Raw genomic sequence first — 19,131 nt, 5'->3', positions numbered from 1 at the left:
CCAGTGGGGGCGCGCTGTGGCGTTCCCCCTACTGCGGCTTATGGGGCGCGGGGCCCGGGTGGCAGGAGGGCCCGTGCCTGGTGTGCGCGTACGGCCGGCTGGGCCGGAGGTGGGGCCCCGTCGGTCCTCAACCTGCACGGGGTTGGGACTTGGGAGCCTACTCTACGTGCACTGCATTCCTTACACCTGACTGTTTTAACTACGAATAGTGTTTTTTTTTCTGAACTAGAGTAAATTTGATTACGAGTAGTTGATGATGTCCTGAATGACCATTGGGAAGGTAGCAGCTGGCAACTCTGAGATGCGTTTTGGTACCCTACGCTAAATGATTGATTTGCGAAAGCTACAGCACGGAACATGTTGCCTTAATATCTAAGGATATGTGCTAACGGATTTGTTAAAGAAACATAAACATTATTTTTGAAAAGGTTAGGTATACCGAGCTTGAGATAAGTTCGCAGTTGGCAAAGTGGGAGGTGTGCAAACCTCTCAGCTGGATTGGCATAACAAGGTGCAGGGCTTCTAAGCCACTCCAATACAAATTTATTATAGCAATGTCTATCTCATTTCACTTCACTTAGGTACTATGTAGAGATCATCTCTCAGATGCAAAGTTTCTTTCACTAGCCCCGTGTTAAATTTTATATTATATTTCTTCTTCCAAACATGAACATAGATATTCAACACCAATTACATTTCTTAGCTTGTTTCACATGCTTGGATATCGTGTCTAGCTTATGTCTTCCCGAAGACAATAGCTCCCTCTTTTTTTTTTCTTAACTCTTTGCCACCTCATAAAATTCCTACGTGACGTGATCATTTGATGCTTAGAACATCAGCCATAGTGGAGTATTAGGAGTAGTCTAATGATTCATTCTCGTAGTCTAACTGAAATGAGGGGTAAAAAAAGTGGCACTTCCTCACCTGAATTGACTTAGCGAGGTTGTTGCAAATTAAATTAAAAAAAAGACAATTGCCGCTTGCATCCTAGTGACATGAATCAATGCATGAAACTTCACAGCTTGTTCCATCTAAACGGGTTGGCATCGGAGGTGCTACAGTAAAGGAGTGGCGCATATTCCATGACTGGTAGGAGAGATTGTGGGCATACAAGCATACTGAATGAAAGAATTGCCAAAACACGCACTAATCCTCATGGGATCGTGGTCTTTATATAGCAAGAGAGTTACAACGATTACATGGTCTAAGATCCGAAATAGCAGCTATGATCTTGCATGTAAGCTAACAGCCACCCGACGTGGTCACCATGCGCGCCCGACGCGGTCACCGCGCACTGGACGCGGTCTCCATACATGCACAGCGCACACATACACATACATGAATACAGTATTTTTAACAGTCCCCCTCAATCACAATGGGAGCAACGAACGTTGAGATTGCGACAATTAGCGACGAACGGAGCTCTTGAGAGTGGCTTCATCAGAACATCTGTGATTTGATCTTTGGATGAGATAAACAGTACCTCCATCGCCTTGCGAGTTACTTGCTCTCGAACAAAGTGGAAATTGACCTCAATATGCTTAGTTCTCGCATGAAACATCGGATTAGCTGTTAGATAGGTGATCCCAAGATTGTCACACCAAAGCCGAGGTGGCTTGTGCTGAAACACACCAAGCTCTTTTAGTAGAGACTAAATCCAGATTATTTCTGCCGTGACGTTGGCTATGGCTTTATACTCGGCTTCTGTGCTTGACCTTGAGACGGTTGCTTGTTTCCTGGAGCTCCATGACACCAGGTTCGTGCCAAGGAAGACAGCAAACCCGCTTGTTGATCGACGATCATCAGGGCACCCGGCCCAATCTGCATCAGAGAAACCGCTGAGCATTGTTGTGGCTGATTTCTGAATTTTCAATCCCCAATCCACTGTTCCTTGAATATACCGAAGAATTCTCTTCACATCACCCAAATGTACATCAGTGGGACTTTGAATGTACTGACAAACCCGGTTTACAGCAAAAGCCAGATCAGGTCGAGTCAAAGTTAGGTACTGTAAGCCACCCACAATGCTTCTATATCTGAATTGTTCATCTCCTGACAGTAATGTTCCCTGACCTCTGAACAGCTTCTCTATGGAAGCCATGGGAGTGGGATTGCTCTGCATTTGTCCATATTTGCTTTCTTCAGTAGATCAAGTGCATATCTCTTCTGTGACAGTAGAATCCCATCTCTCTCTTGTTTGACTTCAATGCCCAAAAAATACTCAAGTGGACCTAAGTCCTTTACAACAAAGTCTATCATCAAGTTTTGAATCAACTTGTTGGTGGCATCAGGAGAGGAGCTGACAATGATAATGTCATCCACATAGATCAGCATATAAGTGGTTATTCCTTCTCTGCTGAATACAAACAGGGAGGCATCAGCTACTGAAGGCCTGAAACCGAGTTCTTGCAGCCTGCTGGTCAGCCGAGAGTGCCATGCCCGTGGGGCTTGTTTCAGCCCATAAAGAGCCTTCTTTAGGTGACATATATAGTCTGATGGCTTGTTTGGATCGGCATAACCTGGAGGTTGCCTCATGTACACCTCTTCTTGAAGAACTCCATGCAAAAATGCATTCTGAATATCAATTTGTCTCATACTCCAACCTTGAGAGACAGCTAATGATAGAATAATTCGAACAGTAGACGGTTTTACCACTGGGCTATAAGTGTCAAGATAATCAACACCATACCTTTGTTTAAAACCTTTGGCCACCAACCTTGCTTTGAACCTGTCAACCGAGCCATCAACTTTCCTTTTCACTTTATACACCCATCTGCTATCTATGAGATTGATACCTTTCTTGGGAGGTATTAAATCCCAAGTCTCATTCTTCATCAGCGCAGAATACTCCATGTCCATGGCCCTTCTCCATTCTGGACTTGACATTGCTTCCTGAAGATCGCAGGGCTCTGAAATTGCAGATGGTGTTGTTGTCGGATTTCCGACAGTCACTTAGCCAGAAAACCAGCGTGCCTTCTCTGGATACCTGATAGTTCCATCAGTGAATTCTTTGGACTGTACTATATTATCACGAAGTCGTGTTCGCATTGAGTGCTGTCTGGTGGTCTCAAGTGGTTGAGATGGACCTGGTTCTTCTCTGTCCTGATTTGGACTAACACTGTCGGCCGAACTTGAATCAGCAGAATCCTGAGCTGAGACACCTGCAGACAATGGACTAGCACTCGAGAGATCATTGTTAGCAACAGGACTAGTTTGACTATCACTCAAGTGAAAGACATCTATTGCTGGTTCAACCTGGTTGGGGTTTTTGGTTGTGTTTAGATTGGTGAGAGAGGTTTCAGTGTATTGGATGGGTTTGGTCAGAATTGGTAGAATGGTTGGATGGTGAGAAATCCTTGGTGACTGATTCTTTTTCAGGGGAGTGAATAGCAAAGGGAAAAATGGTTTCATCAAAAACAACATTCCGAGAAATGTAAACTCGACCAGTTGTTCGATCAAAACATTTGTAGCCTTTATGTGAGGAACTGTAACCAAGAAATATGCACTGCTTAGTTTTGAAATTCAGTTTCCTAGAATTGTAAGCCCGAAGATTGGGCCAACAAGCACAACCAAAAACACGTAATCTTGAATAATCTGGCATTGTGCCAAGAAGCTTATGTAAAGGAGTGTCATAATTTATACTGCGGCTGGGCATTCTATTTATCAAATAACAAGCTGTATTAAAAGATTCATCCCAGAACCGCAAAGGCATTTGTGCCTGAGCAAGCAGTGCAAGACCGGTTTCCACCACATGGCGATGTTTTCTCTCAACCATGTCATTCTGTTGGTGAGTGTGAGGACAAGAGAGACGATGGTCGATCCCATAATTTTTGAAGTAGTTGTGTAGACGATGATATTCACCCCCCCCCCCCCCCAATCGGATTGAACCGAATGAATTTTGGAATTCAGCATGTGCTCGACATGCTTCTGAAACTGAAAGAACACCGGCTCAACCTCAGATTTACACTTCAGAAAATAGATCCACACATATCTACTATAGTCATCAATGAAAGAAACATAGTACTTTGAATTATTGACTGATGGGAGAGCTGGTCCCCAAACATCAGTGTGAATCAATTGCAAGGGAGCTGTAGATACATGTAAAGAAGAATTGTAAGGGAGCTGATGTGCCTTGCCTTATTGGCAGGCATCACAGACCAGAGAAGGTGAGATATTTGTGTCTACACCTATGTTATTCTCTTGAAGAATTCGCAAAGTAACTGGAGAGGCTGGATGCCCAAGTCTTCTATGCCATTGCTCTTGAGAAATTCTGGCCGACAGCAAGGCTTGACTGGAACTATTATTTGGCAAAACATAGAGACCATTTCTACATTTGCCTATGAGAAGTGTGTTCTTCGTGGCTCGGTCCTTGACAAAGAAAGCATTGGGGTGAAATTTCAACAAAAGCATTATTATCAGAAGCTAATTTTCGGACAGAAATCAAATGCTTGTTGATTTTAGGTGCATACAGGACATGGTTCAGATATAAGGGTCGAGTTAAACCAGCAATTGATGAGTATCCAACATGAGAAATAGACAGACCTGCCCCATTAGCAACTTGAATTTGATCCCCTCCAGTGTAGCGGTCCTTGGTGGTTAGGCGCTCAAGATCGTTGGTGATGTGATCCGTTGCTCCGGTGTCAACGTACCAATTGGAGTCGACGGAGTAGCCATTAGTGACAGCAGCAACTTGCTTGACATTGTCGTCGGATTGGTAGGTTTGATCAAATCTATGCCAGCAGCGAAGTGCATCATGACCAGGTTTGTGACAAACCTGACAGAGGACATCGCGTGGCACCCCATTGTTGATCTGTCCTCCGGAAGCTGGACGACTACTGCGACTTCCTTGGGATCGTCCGCCACCACAACCGCGTCCACGGCCATTTCGGCCTGAATTGCCACCACCGCGACTGAAATTTCTGCTGACATTGTTAGCCGAAGAAACCTGAACAACAGTGTTGTTATGTTCTTGTCTCATCTCATAGCTCAACATGTGTGCATATACGTCACTGACGGAGTACGAATCAGCACGCGTGGTGATACTTGTCACCAGTGGATCGTAGTCTGGACCGAGGCCGCGTAACATGTACGCGATCAATTCTTCATCTTCAAGTGGTTTTCCTATGGCGGAGAGGGTGTCGGCGAGTCGCTTCACCTTGCGGAAATAATCCACAATGCCGAGATCCTTCTTTTGGATCGTGGCGAGCTGCATCCGTATCTGCATGATACGTGCGCGAGAGCTTGACGCGAACATCTTTTCCAGAGTGCGCCATGCGTCGCGTGCGGTGGTGATTCCCACCAGGTTGCCGAGGATGTCCTCGGTGAGAGAGGAGAGAATGGCGCTGAGCACGAACTGGTCCTGGTGGTACCAATTGGTGTACTCGGGGTTGACGGCGATCCTTCGCTGGTCGCCTTTTTCAGTTGGTGTAATGGTGATGGTCTGGCTCGGTGATGGCATGGAACCATCGACGTATCCGATAAGCCCTTGGCTTCTGAGGTAGGGGAGAATTTGAGCTGACCACAACAGGTAATTTTCCTGCGTAAGCTTCACATTGATCATGTGATTGAACGAGGGCGTAGGCATTTGGCCGGATGGAATGGATGTGGAAGAGGGATTGGTGAAGGAAGATTGTGGGCTGCCGGACATGGCGTGAACTCAGTGGTTTGGATCGTGGCTCTGGTACCATGAAAGAATTGCCAAAACGCGCACTGATCCTCATGGGATCGTGGTCTTTATATAGCAAGAGAGTTACAACGATTACATGATCTAAGATCCGAAATAGCAGCTATGATCCTGCATGTAAGCTAACAGCCACCCGACGTGGTCACCATGCGCGCCCGATGCGGTCACCGCGCACTCGACGCGGTCTCCATACATACACAGCGCACACATACACATACATGAATACAGTATTTCTAACACTGAAATGGCATAAGAACAACGATTGGTACCCGAAGACATCCAAGGAAGTCTCTGTAGACAACATTTGACACTCTGACTGAGTCCTCAGATGGCCAACTAAGACTTTTGTTTCTTTGATCAGTTGTTGGCAGTCTTTCGCTTCTAGTTTGCTGATGTGCTCAGTAGGATATGTTTGCGAGAGAAATACGTTGCAATATTATTTCATAAGCTGTTTTGAATCTATGCAATATCTAAGGGTGATTTGGTTTCACTAATCGAAATGGGGGACTCATCACAGGTCTAAAAGAAGTCGACGGGTAGACATAGCAATTCTACCTCCTCCCGTACAGTCAAGTCACGCACAAGGCGATATTACCCAGTTAGCCTGTTGTACGATAAAATTTCCCGCGCGACCGCTTGGTGCACGGTGGACCGATCTCCGCCGGCCCCAGCGGCTATGGTCCACAAAGACTCGGGCTTCACAGTGATCTCCCAGGAGCATCACATGGCGCTGCCTGGCACGTGGAGGACCGGTCCGGCTAACCGGGATCCCGTTGCGCGAATCGCAAAGCGTGCGGTGGGCTCGCCAGCGACCGTCCGTGGCCCACGGCAGCTCAGCCCGCCTGTGATCGGGTTGCCACTTAACTGTACGCAGCAGAAACAATGGATGCCACGGAATAAACAAAAATAAGTGGAGGCCGGGTCTAACGATTTGCTCATCCCTCAGCCGCTTCTGTACCATGCTGTCATGTTTGCCTCCCTGTGGCCTTCGGCAAATATCTACAGGAGCCTGTATCGTTTTGAGCCAGTGAGCCACCGTCATGTTTCACTTATTTAATCCAGGGAAGATGTTCAAAACCCTTATTTTAATGCATGGATAAGTTGAAAATTCTTCGTGTGTCCAATAGGTTTAGTGCATTTGTAAGATTTATACCTGTAACACAAAATAGATAGAATCAATAAATTGGTTTGAGTATTCGTAATTTTGTTTCTCCATACTCAATTGTTCTTCTTTATTTATTATTTTGCACGTCAACAAAGTCTCTAATATACATATTAATCATTATTTTAATTTAGATAAATTTCATTAAAATATAAAGATTTACAAAGAATTATTGACTATTCTACCAATGTCATATTTACAAATTTTAATATTTTTAAGTATATTAGTGATCAAAGTTATTAGCTTGACAGTATACATTTAAAACTACATCTATTTAAGAACGGGGTGGGTGTTTTTTCATAAATGTAATTTGATTAAGAAGGAGTGCAATTTTAACCACTAACTATACAGCAAGATGCTCACACTACTATCTGGTATAGTACCATTAAAAATGCCATATAGTGTACAATTGTTTAATTAAGTCAGCTGTGGTAGCTAGATTCTCAAGCAAATCTACCACGTAAAAAATGTAACTTGCAAGGCCCTATATGCTAATTACATACAGTAGAACTTATTTCCCTTGTAGCTAAAGTTCACCAAAGTTTAATACGACTCCTCTATAAGAGTTTAACCAAGTTATACAAGTTATGGGCGCCTAGATACAGCTAAAATATGTGAACTTTACCTTAGGTCAATCAATCGCGTTATACACACTACAACAAATTTGACATTGTATGATCGCTGATAATGTAAATTTAGTTTCTGCAACCTCTGCAATTGCAATACACAAAGGCAGTTATGATGAAATTTTTTTAGGAGAGTTTAGTAGTCCCATAGTGCCGTATACACATTAGACAAAAATAATTTTGGCAGAATCTTTATTGGATTGCAAACCAAATCGTCTTGATAGGAATCTTTTTTAGGAATTATTGGCAGGCGGGTTGCCCCGTCTGAACAATTTTATTAATACGCAAGGAGTATAGCGTATATGATTTGTGAATGAGGAGTAGGAATATAGAGGTAAGGATCAACTAAGTTGTTACATAAGAAAGTCTAGAACTCCATAAGCGCATAGTTGTTTTGTCCTACAAAGATATGTATCCTTTTCTATATAACATTGTTAGTAGAAAAAAATACATCGTGGCAACGGTGTTTGAAAAGATTTATCTAAATATTTTCTTTTCAGAGCGTTGATTGGAAACAATTTAACTCTTTGGCATCAGTTGGTAGGCCGTATTGTTCATGTACAACTAAATAAATATAATAATGTGTTTAGATATAATTTACATCAGAATGACCAGTTTTTCTGTTCATTTCATGTATCAAGTTATGATCAACAATAGAAATATAGAGAGGAATAGTATTCTATGAGTATAAAACTTTCTTTGGAAATTAAGATATTTATGTGTACTTAAAAAAGGGAGTAATTTTAACGAAGGACAACCTAGTCAGACGAAATTGGAATGGTAGTAAGACGTGTTGCTTTTGTAGTAACAATAAGACTATCCAATATATTTTTTTATTGTCATTATATTAAGTTTCTTCGGAGAGCAGTCCAAATTGTTTTTAATATAAACCCACTAACTATTATCTCTCATATGTTTGGTGAATGACATGTTGGTTCATGTAAAAAGACTAAGGCACAGATGCTGGTAGGAGCATCAGCTCTATGTTGGGTTTTATAGTTTAACAGAAATGATATGATTTTTGATAGGTTATCTTTTAAAACTTATATGCAGATACTATACAGAGGGATGTATTGGCTTTGTATTTTAGCGCAGCTGCAAAGGTGTGACAAAGATATAGATATGATATGGTTTGCATGGCGTATTCTTGAGACGACGGTGATGCAGATTTTTGCCAACAATAGATGGAGATTTTGCAATAGGATTGGTCTTTAATAAATTCTCATCATCTAAACAATATTAGCTTTTATTGATTTTAGTTATTCTATCATCAAAATGTGTGATAATGATCGATGAACAGAAGCTTTCCAGCTGAAGGCCGGAATATTTTTCTATTATCTAAAAAAAGTTGTTTTGTCCTACAACACGCTCGTTCGGTGAGACCAGATCTCCGAGTCTGCGGTGGTGGATAGTAGGATCCGTGTTGCTGGTCTCGAGACAAAAAAGACTTTGCAGTTCTGGTCCTTCCAGATGTTCCACAGGATCGCAGTGAGTATCGCATAGCGCAATGGTGGCGCAAGCATCCCGATGTGCCCTTTGCAGTTCCGGTCTCGATAGAAATTTTGCTATGAGGATATGTGAACTACAGTAATAACCGAAGAGTTCATGTAGGAATTTTTTTTTTTACCTTTCGCTAAAACTTTAACTCCAATGCTACTAGTATACTTATGCTTATTTTCTTTATAAGTACAACGCAACAATATGCCCTCTTGCTGCCCAAAAAAGGGGAGAAAAACAAGGATACTGTAACAATTTACTGATTGTGCCACAGAATTTTGGCCACAGACTGATAAAGAATTCGGTTCGCCATTGGCTTCCAAGATGGAGAAGTGAGCCATGGACGTAGCTCCCCACTTCTCATCACCCCTTTTTAATGTGGCGATCTTTGTGGTGGTGGGTGAAGGATTTGTAAGGGTGTGATTAGTTATTTGTACAGGATTTTGTTAATATGTACTGTACATGTAAGTTTAGGAGAAAGAAATTGAGAAGAGTTATATTTATTAAAATGAAGAATATTTACTTAGTTATATCTGTCTGAACATGTTAAATTGAGTTTATGTTTGATGGATCAAATCTGAGGCTGTATGAGTGGATATAAGAGTTAATATTATAATTGTTTGCTTATATATTAAGGTGATTTTATAATATTGATACGTCTGACTATATAAGCAGATGCAAAAAGCCTGCACCTATCCGATTAGACTGTGAAGGAAAACTCGAATCTCAAATTAGACTGTAAATACATTTATATCCGCTATATCAAACTACAACAAATAAACATATATTTTTGTGATATTATACGTATATGCCATGCTAGAATACACGCACTCAGAAATTGGAGGCCAAAATCTAAAATTAGATAACATACCTGAGCGTATTTGTCAAAATAGATAACATATAGTTGTATTTATTAATTTAGCATTCGTATTTGGTACACGGTGTACCGATACACCGTGTACAGAAAAAGTATTTTCCAGCACACGGTGTGCTGAATACGGCACTGTTGCCTGTATTCGATATACCGTGTGCCGAAAAACACTTTTTGGGTGCACGGTTATGTCACTTCTGCTTTTTGGGTATACGGTCATATCGGTACCAAAAAATATTTTTGGCATACGATATACCGAAGATCTATTTTCGATACACCATGCGCTATATAGATACTAAATTAATAAATATGACTACATATTATTTCTAAATATGGATAATAAATTAATAAATATGACTATATATTATTTATATACCTAAATACGTTTTATATATGTTGTCTAATTCCGGTGAAAAGATGCCCGAATCCGTCCATCTATCCAACTCTGCGCGTGTTGGGGAAGAGAGCGCTACCGGGCCCCACCTGCAGCGAGAGACTATAGATGCCTTCGTCTCTCATCACCTGACCTGATGCCCCCTCGCCCCCCCCCCCCCCCACGCTGATACTACTACTCTTCTTTGCCCACCTCTCGCCCGCCAGGCCGCAGCCTCGCTTCCTCTCTCCCCTTCCCTTCCTTCCCCCACCCCCACTTCCCAACCCTGGATCCAAATCCCAACCTATCCCAAAACCGAAACCGAGGCGGCAGACAATTATTAGCTAGGTAGCTAGGCTGTAGCTCCGAGATCATGAAGCGCGAGTACCAAGACGCCGGCGGGAGCGGCGACGAGATGGGTTACTCCATGGACAAGATGATACTTGCAGCGGCGGGATCGGGGGAGCAGGAGGAGGAAGTGGACGAGCTGCTGGCCGCGCTTGGGTACAAGGTGCGCTCGTCGGATATGGCGGACGTCGCGCAGAAGCTGGAGCAGCTCGAGATGGCCATGGGGATGGGCGGCGAGGCTGGCCCCAGCGCGGCCGCGGATGACGGGTTCGTCTCGCACCTGGCCACGGACACCGTGCACTACAACCCCTCCGACCTTTCGTCCTGGGTCGAGAGCATGCTGTCCGAGCTCAACGCGCCCCCGCCCCCGCTTCCCCCCGCGCCGCCGGCTCCGTGGCTCGCTTCCACCTCATCCACCGTCACGGGGGGCGGTGCCGGTGGCGGGTACTTTGATCTCCCGCCCTCCGTCGACTCGTCAAGCAGCACATACGCTTTGAAGCCGATCCCATCGCCGGTGGCGGCGCCGGCGGACCCTTCCACGGACTCGGCTCGGGAACCCAAGCGGATGCGAACTGGCGGCGGCAGCACGTCCTCGTCCTCTTCCTCGTCTTCATCCCTGGGCGGCGGTGGCGCCAGGAGCTCCGTGGTTGAGGCTGCCCCGCTGGCGACGCAAGCGTCCGCGGCGGCGAACGCGCCTGCGGTGCCGGTAGTGGTGGCGGACACGCAGGAGGCTGGGATCCGGCTCGTGCACGCGCTGCTGGCGTGCGCCGAGGCCGTGCAGCAGGAGAACTTCTCTGCTGCCGAGGCGCTGGTGAAGCAGATCCCCATGCTTGCCTCGTCGCAGGGGGGCGCCATGCGCAAGGTAGCCGCCTACTTCGGCGAGGCCCTCGCTCGCCGCGTGTATCGCTTCCGCCCGACCCCGGACAGCTCCCTCCTCGACGCCGCCTTCGCCGACCTCCTCCACTCGCACTTCTACGAGTCCTGTCCCTACCTCAAGTTCGCACACTTCACCGCAAACCAGGCCATCCTCGAGGCGTTCGCCGGCTGCCGCCGCGTCCACGTCGTTGACTTCGGCATCAAACAGGGGATGCAATGGCCGGCTCTTCTCCAGGCCCTCGCCCTCCGCCCTGGCGGGCCCCCATCGTTCCGCCTCACCGGCGTCGGCCCGCCGCAGCCGGACGAGACCGACGCCTTGCAGCAGGTGGGTTGGAAGCTTGCCCAGTTCGCGCACACCATCCACGTCGACTTCCAGTACCGCGGCCTCGTCGCCGCCACCCTCGCCGACCTGGAGCCGTTCATGCTGCAACCGGAAGGCGAGGACACGGAGGACGAGCCCGAGGTGATCGCCGTCAACTCAGTGTTCGAGCTGCACCGGCTGCTCGCGCAGCCTGGCGCCCTGGAGAAGGTCCTGGGCACGGTGCGTGCGGTGCGGCCAAGGATCGTGACCGTGGTGGAGCAGGAGGCGAACCACAACTCCGGCTCATTCCTGGACCGCTTCACGGAGTCGCTGCACTACTACTCCACCATGTTTGATTCTCTCGAGGGCGCTGGCTCAGGCCAATCCGATGCTGCCTCGCCGGGGGCGGCCGGTGGCACGGACCAAGTTATGTCCGAGGTGTACCTCGGCCGGCAGATCTGCAACGTCGTGGCGTGCGAGGGCCCTGAGCGCACGGAGCGCCACGAGACGCTGGGACAATGGCGCAACCGCCTAGGACGCGCGGGGTTCGAGCCCGTGCACCTAGGCTCCAATGCCTACAAGCAGGCGAGCACGCTGTTGGCGCTCTTCGCTGGAGGCGACGGGTACAGGGTGGAGGAGAAGGACGGGTGCCTCACCCTGGGGTGGCATACGCGCCCGCTCATCGCCACCTCGGCATGGCGCGTCGCCGCAGCGTGACCGGGGGGGTTTGGGCGCTGTTGAAGGTAACATGTCCCCGGGCATGGCGCACCCTCCCCAGCTCGCCGGCACAGTTGAAGCTAGATGTCAATGAACGCTGAATTGCAGTGAGCGATCGGACCACGGTTCTCGCTGGCGTGATGAGATGGACACTTGACTTCGACAGGACCGGCCTGTTCGTTCTCGTTTCCAATCCCCCTCCCCTTCCCTTCCCTTAATCCGTGAACTATGGTAGCCTATTGTTATGTTTAAATGTCTATTATTATTATGTGTAATTCCTCCAATTACTCATATCCAATAAGGACGAACCGGATTTCTTCAGCTGGAATGTGAATTTTGTATACGAGGCATCGGATCAAAAACTGAGCTATGTTCATCTGTTAGAATGCTTCCATTCTCGCAAGGACACAACAATGCTGGCTCTTGGATCCATTCCTCTTCCGTGGCCTCATGTATTCAGCTCACGTGCTGCTTGAAAACTCAATGAGGCTTTGCTTGTATTCACAAGACTAGTTAAGGTTCAGTTTGCCCGTCCTGTAAGAAAATTTTCCAATCTTGGAGAGGTTGCCATGGATGGGTCCTGCGGTTGCTACGTTGGAAACATTTCGTTGTCTTCATTGTATCTCACTCGCCTGTGCAGTTGTCCTCTGCTGGCTGTTTCGATGTAAAAATGAACATGAGCGTTCACATGGGAGCTGCATCACAACCAATCTGACTATTCCTGTGCAATATTGAATTGTTATCTGCAACGCAATCAGTGCACCATATAATTGCTAATCTATCACAATAATCAGAGAAATCAGGTATGAGTACAGCTCTACAGTAGAGTAGAAGAGAAGGGCCCGATCATGAGCTCATGACTATGTGAATTCTTAGTGGTAGCATTTGCCAATAGGACGAAAGTAGTTCTCTAGAGAGAGAGAGAAGAATATCACCAATGAAAAACCACCGGAACAACCAGCAGGTTAGCAAGACAAGACTCTTGTTCAGGTAAAAAAGGACTGCAGCAGTAACGTTTCACTGCCAGAGGGAGCTACTCCTGTGCACGGTGGCGTGCTGGGTCTATTAACCCCGCGTAACCACCGCCGTTAATCGCCGGAGGGGTACAAGAACTTTTACTGCCTGCTGTGCTGGGATTGGCGCAGGGGGAAGGGGGGGGGGGGCAGTGGCAACCTGAGAGGGCACTGCTGGTACGGTACGGCACATTGCCACTTTTGTTGAGGTCTTGTCCTCCGATGGGGCGCACACGCCAGCGTGGCCTGCCTTCGCCCCGCTTTCAAATTAACCGCGCGGCGCGGTAATTGTTCGCTGGGCGCGGAGCAGAGGAACATTTCACGGCTCCCGTGATCCTCTTTTACTATTACTAACCTGCATGTGGCAGTAAAACGCTCGCCCGCAAAAATCTCCTCGACAATGTGTGGTTAGCAGAGTGTTAGTGATGAAACCTAGGGTTTAAATTTTTAACCTATTCTTGATCTCTCTGATTTTATTAACCCCGCGATAAGGTGCGGCAGGGACGCCGGCCAATGGGGTGCGGGGCAGTAGAAGGGGGGAGGCGGGCGGTAGCAACAGCTGTCCAATCGGGATCAGGTGGCTCGTGGCAGGAGATGATGGAGGCAGCGTGGTGGCGGGGCCCACCCGTCGGCCTGTATACCTCTCTGTCCCATCCCAGTCACCCAGCTAGCTCTAGCTCTGGGTCTCTGACTCCTCCTGCTCACGCTGGGGACAGGGAGGGCCCACCGCAGGTTAAAGAAAACGAAAAGGGGTGGAGAAATATGAGATGGCCAGGCCTCGGCGAGGGACGGGGCCCCACCCGCCGATCTGGCTCGGTGGGGGCGTTGCGTGGGCGGGTCAATTCGTGTGTGAGTAGCGACTGAGCCTGTGTTTGGTCCGTTTTAACGGGGTTTTAGAGATATTTATCGTAAGAATAGAATGGAGAAAATATGTTAAGCGGAGTTATATGTATTAAAAAGATTATTATTTAGTTAGTTGTATCTGTTAGAATAAGTTGAGTTGATTTTTTGTGTGTTTGACTGAATCTAATCATATGAGCGAATGTAAGAATTTAGATTATAATTGGTTATCCATATAAAGATGATTTTGTGATATTGATAAATAATCTGTCTGCATACTCTTAGTTAGAAAAAGACTATATATTTATAAAAAGTAAAAATATATTTTTTTAAAAAAAAATAAATATCCATTCCCAAACACACCGTAACTGTCAGACCTCGACTCAGATGGCGCGCCCGTCTGCCCGCCCGTGCCACTCTATCCCCCTCGCCCGTTTCCCGTCGTGACCGAACAGAACATGGAAAAGGGAGTTCGGTCACGTGCGTGCCACATGAGCGGACGATGTTTTCCGCGTCTCTTCTGCGGCCCTCCCTCCGCATGCGTCGGTGCACGGCTGATTGGATTAATCTCTATGCTAATCGGAGGAGCGAGATTATAAACATAAAAAAGTAGAAACTTAGGGGTCCTTACCTTCTTGATGATCCATATTTTCGGATCAAACGCTGATGAGCATGTTAAACTATTCATGTAGCTCATAGCCCTCCCAGTCCAGCACGACGACTCAATTATTAGAGAAAGTCAGTTTCTGAGCTATAGTCGGCGCGATCCATTCAAAGGAGTTTTAAAAAAAATTCCTTCCTCACATTTCTTTAGCAATCGAGAATCTTTTAACACCTATGTGTATGGTTTGTTGTTCACCTGTTGTGATCTCGCTTCGCTCATCATATTGTTCCCCCCTCGAGTCGAACTCCGTTCTCTTGCCACGCCTATCTCAAAAACGCAAGGCCAGTTCCCACTTTCTTTAAGCGAGCGGGCGGGGGCACGGGCACCCGCGCGCGCCGCGGTGTGACCTCACGCAACCGAGCTCATGCCTATCCATCGATCCTTCTATCCCGCGCCGGGTCGCGCGCCGGCCCACGCCGCGGCAGGGATAGCCGGATAGGGGCGCGCAGCGCGTGGAAATTTCGTTGCGGCGGCGGCGGCGCCGCGCGCGCGCAGCCTCGCGGCGTTACGCGTGGAACCCCGTGGAGTGTTAGGAAGGTGGGTCGTTACGGCGGGGTTCGGACGCGGTTGGTCCGACGCGTGGTGCGCGGCGCACATGCGGTGCGGTGGGGAGGCGCGGTCGTGGCGGGTCAGGCTCACCGGCACAGTACTGGAGGTGTGGTCGAACACTCGATCCGATGAGAATAAAAGGAAACAGGCCTGCGTCAACTCAGCACTCCTATGATGATAGGATAAGGTTGACACGATGTGTTCTTTTATTTGGGAAAAGAGATGGGAAGTTGGAGAGAGAAATCACGAATGGCATGAGGTTCTTTTATTTGGGAAAAAGATGGGAACTTGGAGAGAGAAATCACGATGCCATGAGGTTCTTTTAAGTAGGGCCTTTTTTTTATTCGATGAACAGATGGGCTAGATAATTAGAGATTGACCTATTTGGTGGCAATAGAACATGCTACCAACTCGAAGTAAACTTGTTCATTGTTATCGAGGGCGAATGAGCGATCGTGTGATTGCAGTGTACGTTTTCAAAGCAATCTCTTTGTTAGTTATTATTATCTCCAATCCAATCAATGCACATGTTGTTTAGGACATGTAAACTGCATCCTACGCACACCTCAATGCCATACTTATGTTTCAAATTTAGAGCTTAAAGTTTGGCCACACGTATCTTACAATGATTTCTACTTTTTATGAATGTAACATGTGAAAAACTATGCACAACTGAATTCATGTGCAATTCAAGGTTCTTTTACGATGAGTATCCATACATGTGGTGTACGAGAGACATTTGATCGCTGATACTGTGGAGAGATTGAGTTGCCTGAAGCTTGTTCAGGATGCAACAAGTGATCCCTTTTTTTTTGAGAACCCGTCGAGTGATGGAGAATCCTCGCAAAAAGATAAACAAGTGATAGAGATTCCTTGAATAAAAAAAAAACTAGCGATATAGATCCTCACGAATTCCTTTACAAAACTCAATTCCAAATAGTATTCGAAGATGTTGGATTGCAGAATAGTATCAGTTTTTCCAAATAGACGAAATTTCGATTCTCAGAAAACATTTTTTTTAAGTATTGCAGTTAAATATCAAGCACAACACGAAAAAGATATCAGTATCACCATCGTTTGATCGTGTTACTGGTTGCGTTATCTATCTTCATGTTCCGTCTTAACTCTCCACTAACCTTTACGTCCAGTCATTTTCATTCTCTTAGCATCGCGACCACAGTCATCCAGATCATCCTTTCATTCTCCACCATATCTCAAGATCCACCCCTGGCTACCTCCTCCATTCCATCATCTTCACATGTACCAGCGCTTAAAAAAATCAGAGCACGCCTTGTCAGCTCCGACGCCAGGGCTAATCATTCATTCCACCATTTGAACCCGCCGTGCCGATCGATCGGCACGGCAGGGCACATCTCGAGATCCTCAACAAACACACCCTCCACTAAACAAACCGAGCTAGCAGCAGTGGTTGCACGAGGCGGAGCATCGCGCAGGAGGAAAGGAATCCACGCTATTATAATCGTCTGCAATAATCAGGAACCGAGAAGGATAATATAACCAGAGGAAGGCCGGATTCCCTCTCGCTCTCGGGATGATTAACCTAATTTCAAGTAGTTGGGGTTAGGGGAGCCCCGTCGGCTGAGTTGTTTACGAGAGCCTACGCATTGGAAAGTTGAGTGCTCGTCCGGGCGTTTGTGTCGCCATTGCGTTTGCAGCTTTGCACGGGTCCATGCCTCCATGGGGTCTCGACTGGGGTCGCCGGTGAGTGGTCAACAGTGGCACGAGAGAGAGATGTTGCATGGCGTCTGTGCGTCGTGGCACAAAACCTTTTTTAATAATATTGTTTTGTACGGAAATTCCAGAAATATTGCATAAATTCGAGAAATACAAAAATAACGCACGATCGCTCATCTAAAGAGCGAAATCTATTTTTCGCCTTTTCAAAGAGCGAAAATTATAATTTTGCTGATCGAAAAAGCGGAAAAATAATTTTTCACTCTTAGAAAGTGCAAAAATACTTTCTATTATCGAAAGAGAAAAATTCTGGTATTCACTCTTTGGATGAGCGAAAATTCGAGATTTTGCTTCACCTGTGAGTGAAAATACTTTTTTGGGGGAGGGGAAGGGGGCGTAGCGTGAAATTTATTATGGTATAGAAATTAGGTTTTGAAGAATTTTATTTGTAATTAATAGAAAAATAAGTTGATTATTTATTTTGATTTATTTTTTTATATCGTAGTTATATCAAACCTTATAGGTATTAGTGTTTTCTATGGAAATGGTCAAATCCGGAACAGTTTATCTGGTGTTGATTTGAGTAATTTTCTATTTACCCTTATTAAAGGACATGATAATGTGGTCCATCAGATATTTTCAGTTGGATCCTGACATTTATTCTGTTATGGTATAATACATGTGGATTCGTATGTTGGACACAGTTTTTTAGGAGTTAAAGCCGATGTATCGGATGAATAAGTGGTTGAAATGGTGTCGGTGGTGTGGGGCTAAGTACAATATGTTAGTTTAGGCATGTTCAAGAGAAGTGTATGATAATAGCAGTACAGCGATACTGGTAGAAGAAGAGGATAGGCACATAATGTTGAGGAAGGAAGTTGAGCAATGGGAGACGGTTGAGAAAGAGGTTGTTGTGCATAGACAGGCGAGATAGATTGAGGGTCAGGCTGACGCAGGGGAGGAAATTGAAGAAATCGCTATTGAGCATGACAATGTAGACCGTAACGTAATCCATGAGGAAGAAGGTTTAATGCAATATGTAAATATAGGGGAAGATGATGATGATGAATCCACTAGTACTGCCATCCTCGATCAATGGAACTGGCCTGGCAACACGAGGATGCAAGTTATGGAGAATCATGATTCCTATTGGGAGTATGGTTCACCTCAATTAGGTCTTCCCCAATCAGTCTAAAATGAAAGATGCAGTGGCACAGTGGGTAGTGACATCACAAAGAGGTATGAGTTGTTGCCTTAAGTCAGGAAAAGTACAGTGCCAAGTGCAGAACTAATGAATGCATCTTTTATGTTCATGCATACAAGCTAAAGCCGTTCCCATGGCCTGACCTGCAGAACAGGTGGTGCATGCATCACATAAGATAAAATTTCTATAAGCAATTCAAGAGCAAGACACTGATGGACATGCTCAAGAAGCTTTGCAGTCATAACCAAAGTCACAAGTTTGATGCTTTGTGGAAGGAATTGGATATGAGCACAAGGACACACGTGCATGAGAGAAGTAAGAAGCTGCCTATTGCTGATGACAATGTACCAAAGGCGTTGCCATCTCTTGGAGAAAGCATTGACCCTCCTAATGTGAGGAGAAGGGGGGGGGGTAAGAAACATCAAGTGTTTCTCGTACTGGATTAAGGCAGAGCCAAATGAGAAGTGATCCTTGCTCTATGACACTGGAGGTGCTAGGTTTGTCTATTGCGCTACATCCTTATCAAAAAAAAATTTGTTGCTATAATTTGGTAGGTATGGCGTCATAAATACCAATATAGCAGAAGTTTACAATTGGGTCATCAGAGGGTTGCATAGACTCCCTCTTATTGTAATCGTTGAGGGCATATTGTATGGCATTATTGGGTACTAACAAGGGAGGCATGATGCTGCTATACAACAATGCATACATC

The 19,131-nt window shown here is 46.0% G+C and overlaps 1 protein-coding gene and 1 non-coding gene across 2 annotated transcripts; one reads left to right on the top strand and one right to left on the bottom strand.

The window, feature by feature from the left end:
- Positions 1–4,977: 4,977 nt before the first annotated feature.
- LOC133917239 (small nucleolar RNA Z247) lies at positions 4,978–5,116 on the bottom strand. The gene has a single exon (XR_009909642.1). It is a non-coding gene; the product is annotated as a small nucleolar RNA Z247 (small nucleolar RNA).
- A 5,262-nt stretch (positions 5,117–10,378) lies between these two features.
- On the top strand, positions 10,379–12,775 carry LOC133915627 (DELLA protein DWARF8-like). Its single transcript, XM_062358853.1, has one exon. The coding sequence runs from the start codon at positions 10,586–10,588 to the stop codon at positions 12,452–12,454; it is 1,869 nt and encodes a 622-aa protein (XP_062214837.1). The 5' UTR covers positions 10,379–10,585; the 3' UTR covers positions 12,455–12,775.
- Positions 12,776–19,131: the final 6,356 nt, after the last annotated feature.

The sequence above is a fragment of the Phragmites australis genome, chromosome 4, assembly GCF_958298935.1.
Source record: "Phragmites australis chromosome 4, lpPhrAust1.1, whole genome shotgun sequence".
NCBI classification, from domain to species: domain Eukaryota; kingdom Viridiplantae; phylum Streptophyta; class Magnoliopsida; order Poales; family Poaceae; genus Phragmites; species Phragmites australis.
The sequence above is the reverse complement of the archived record's forward strand: the minus strand, read 5'-3'. Positions and strand labels throughout refer to the sequence as shown.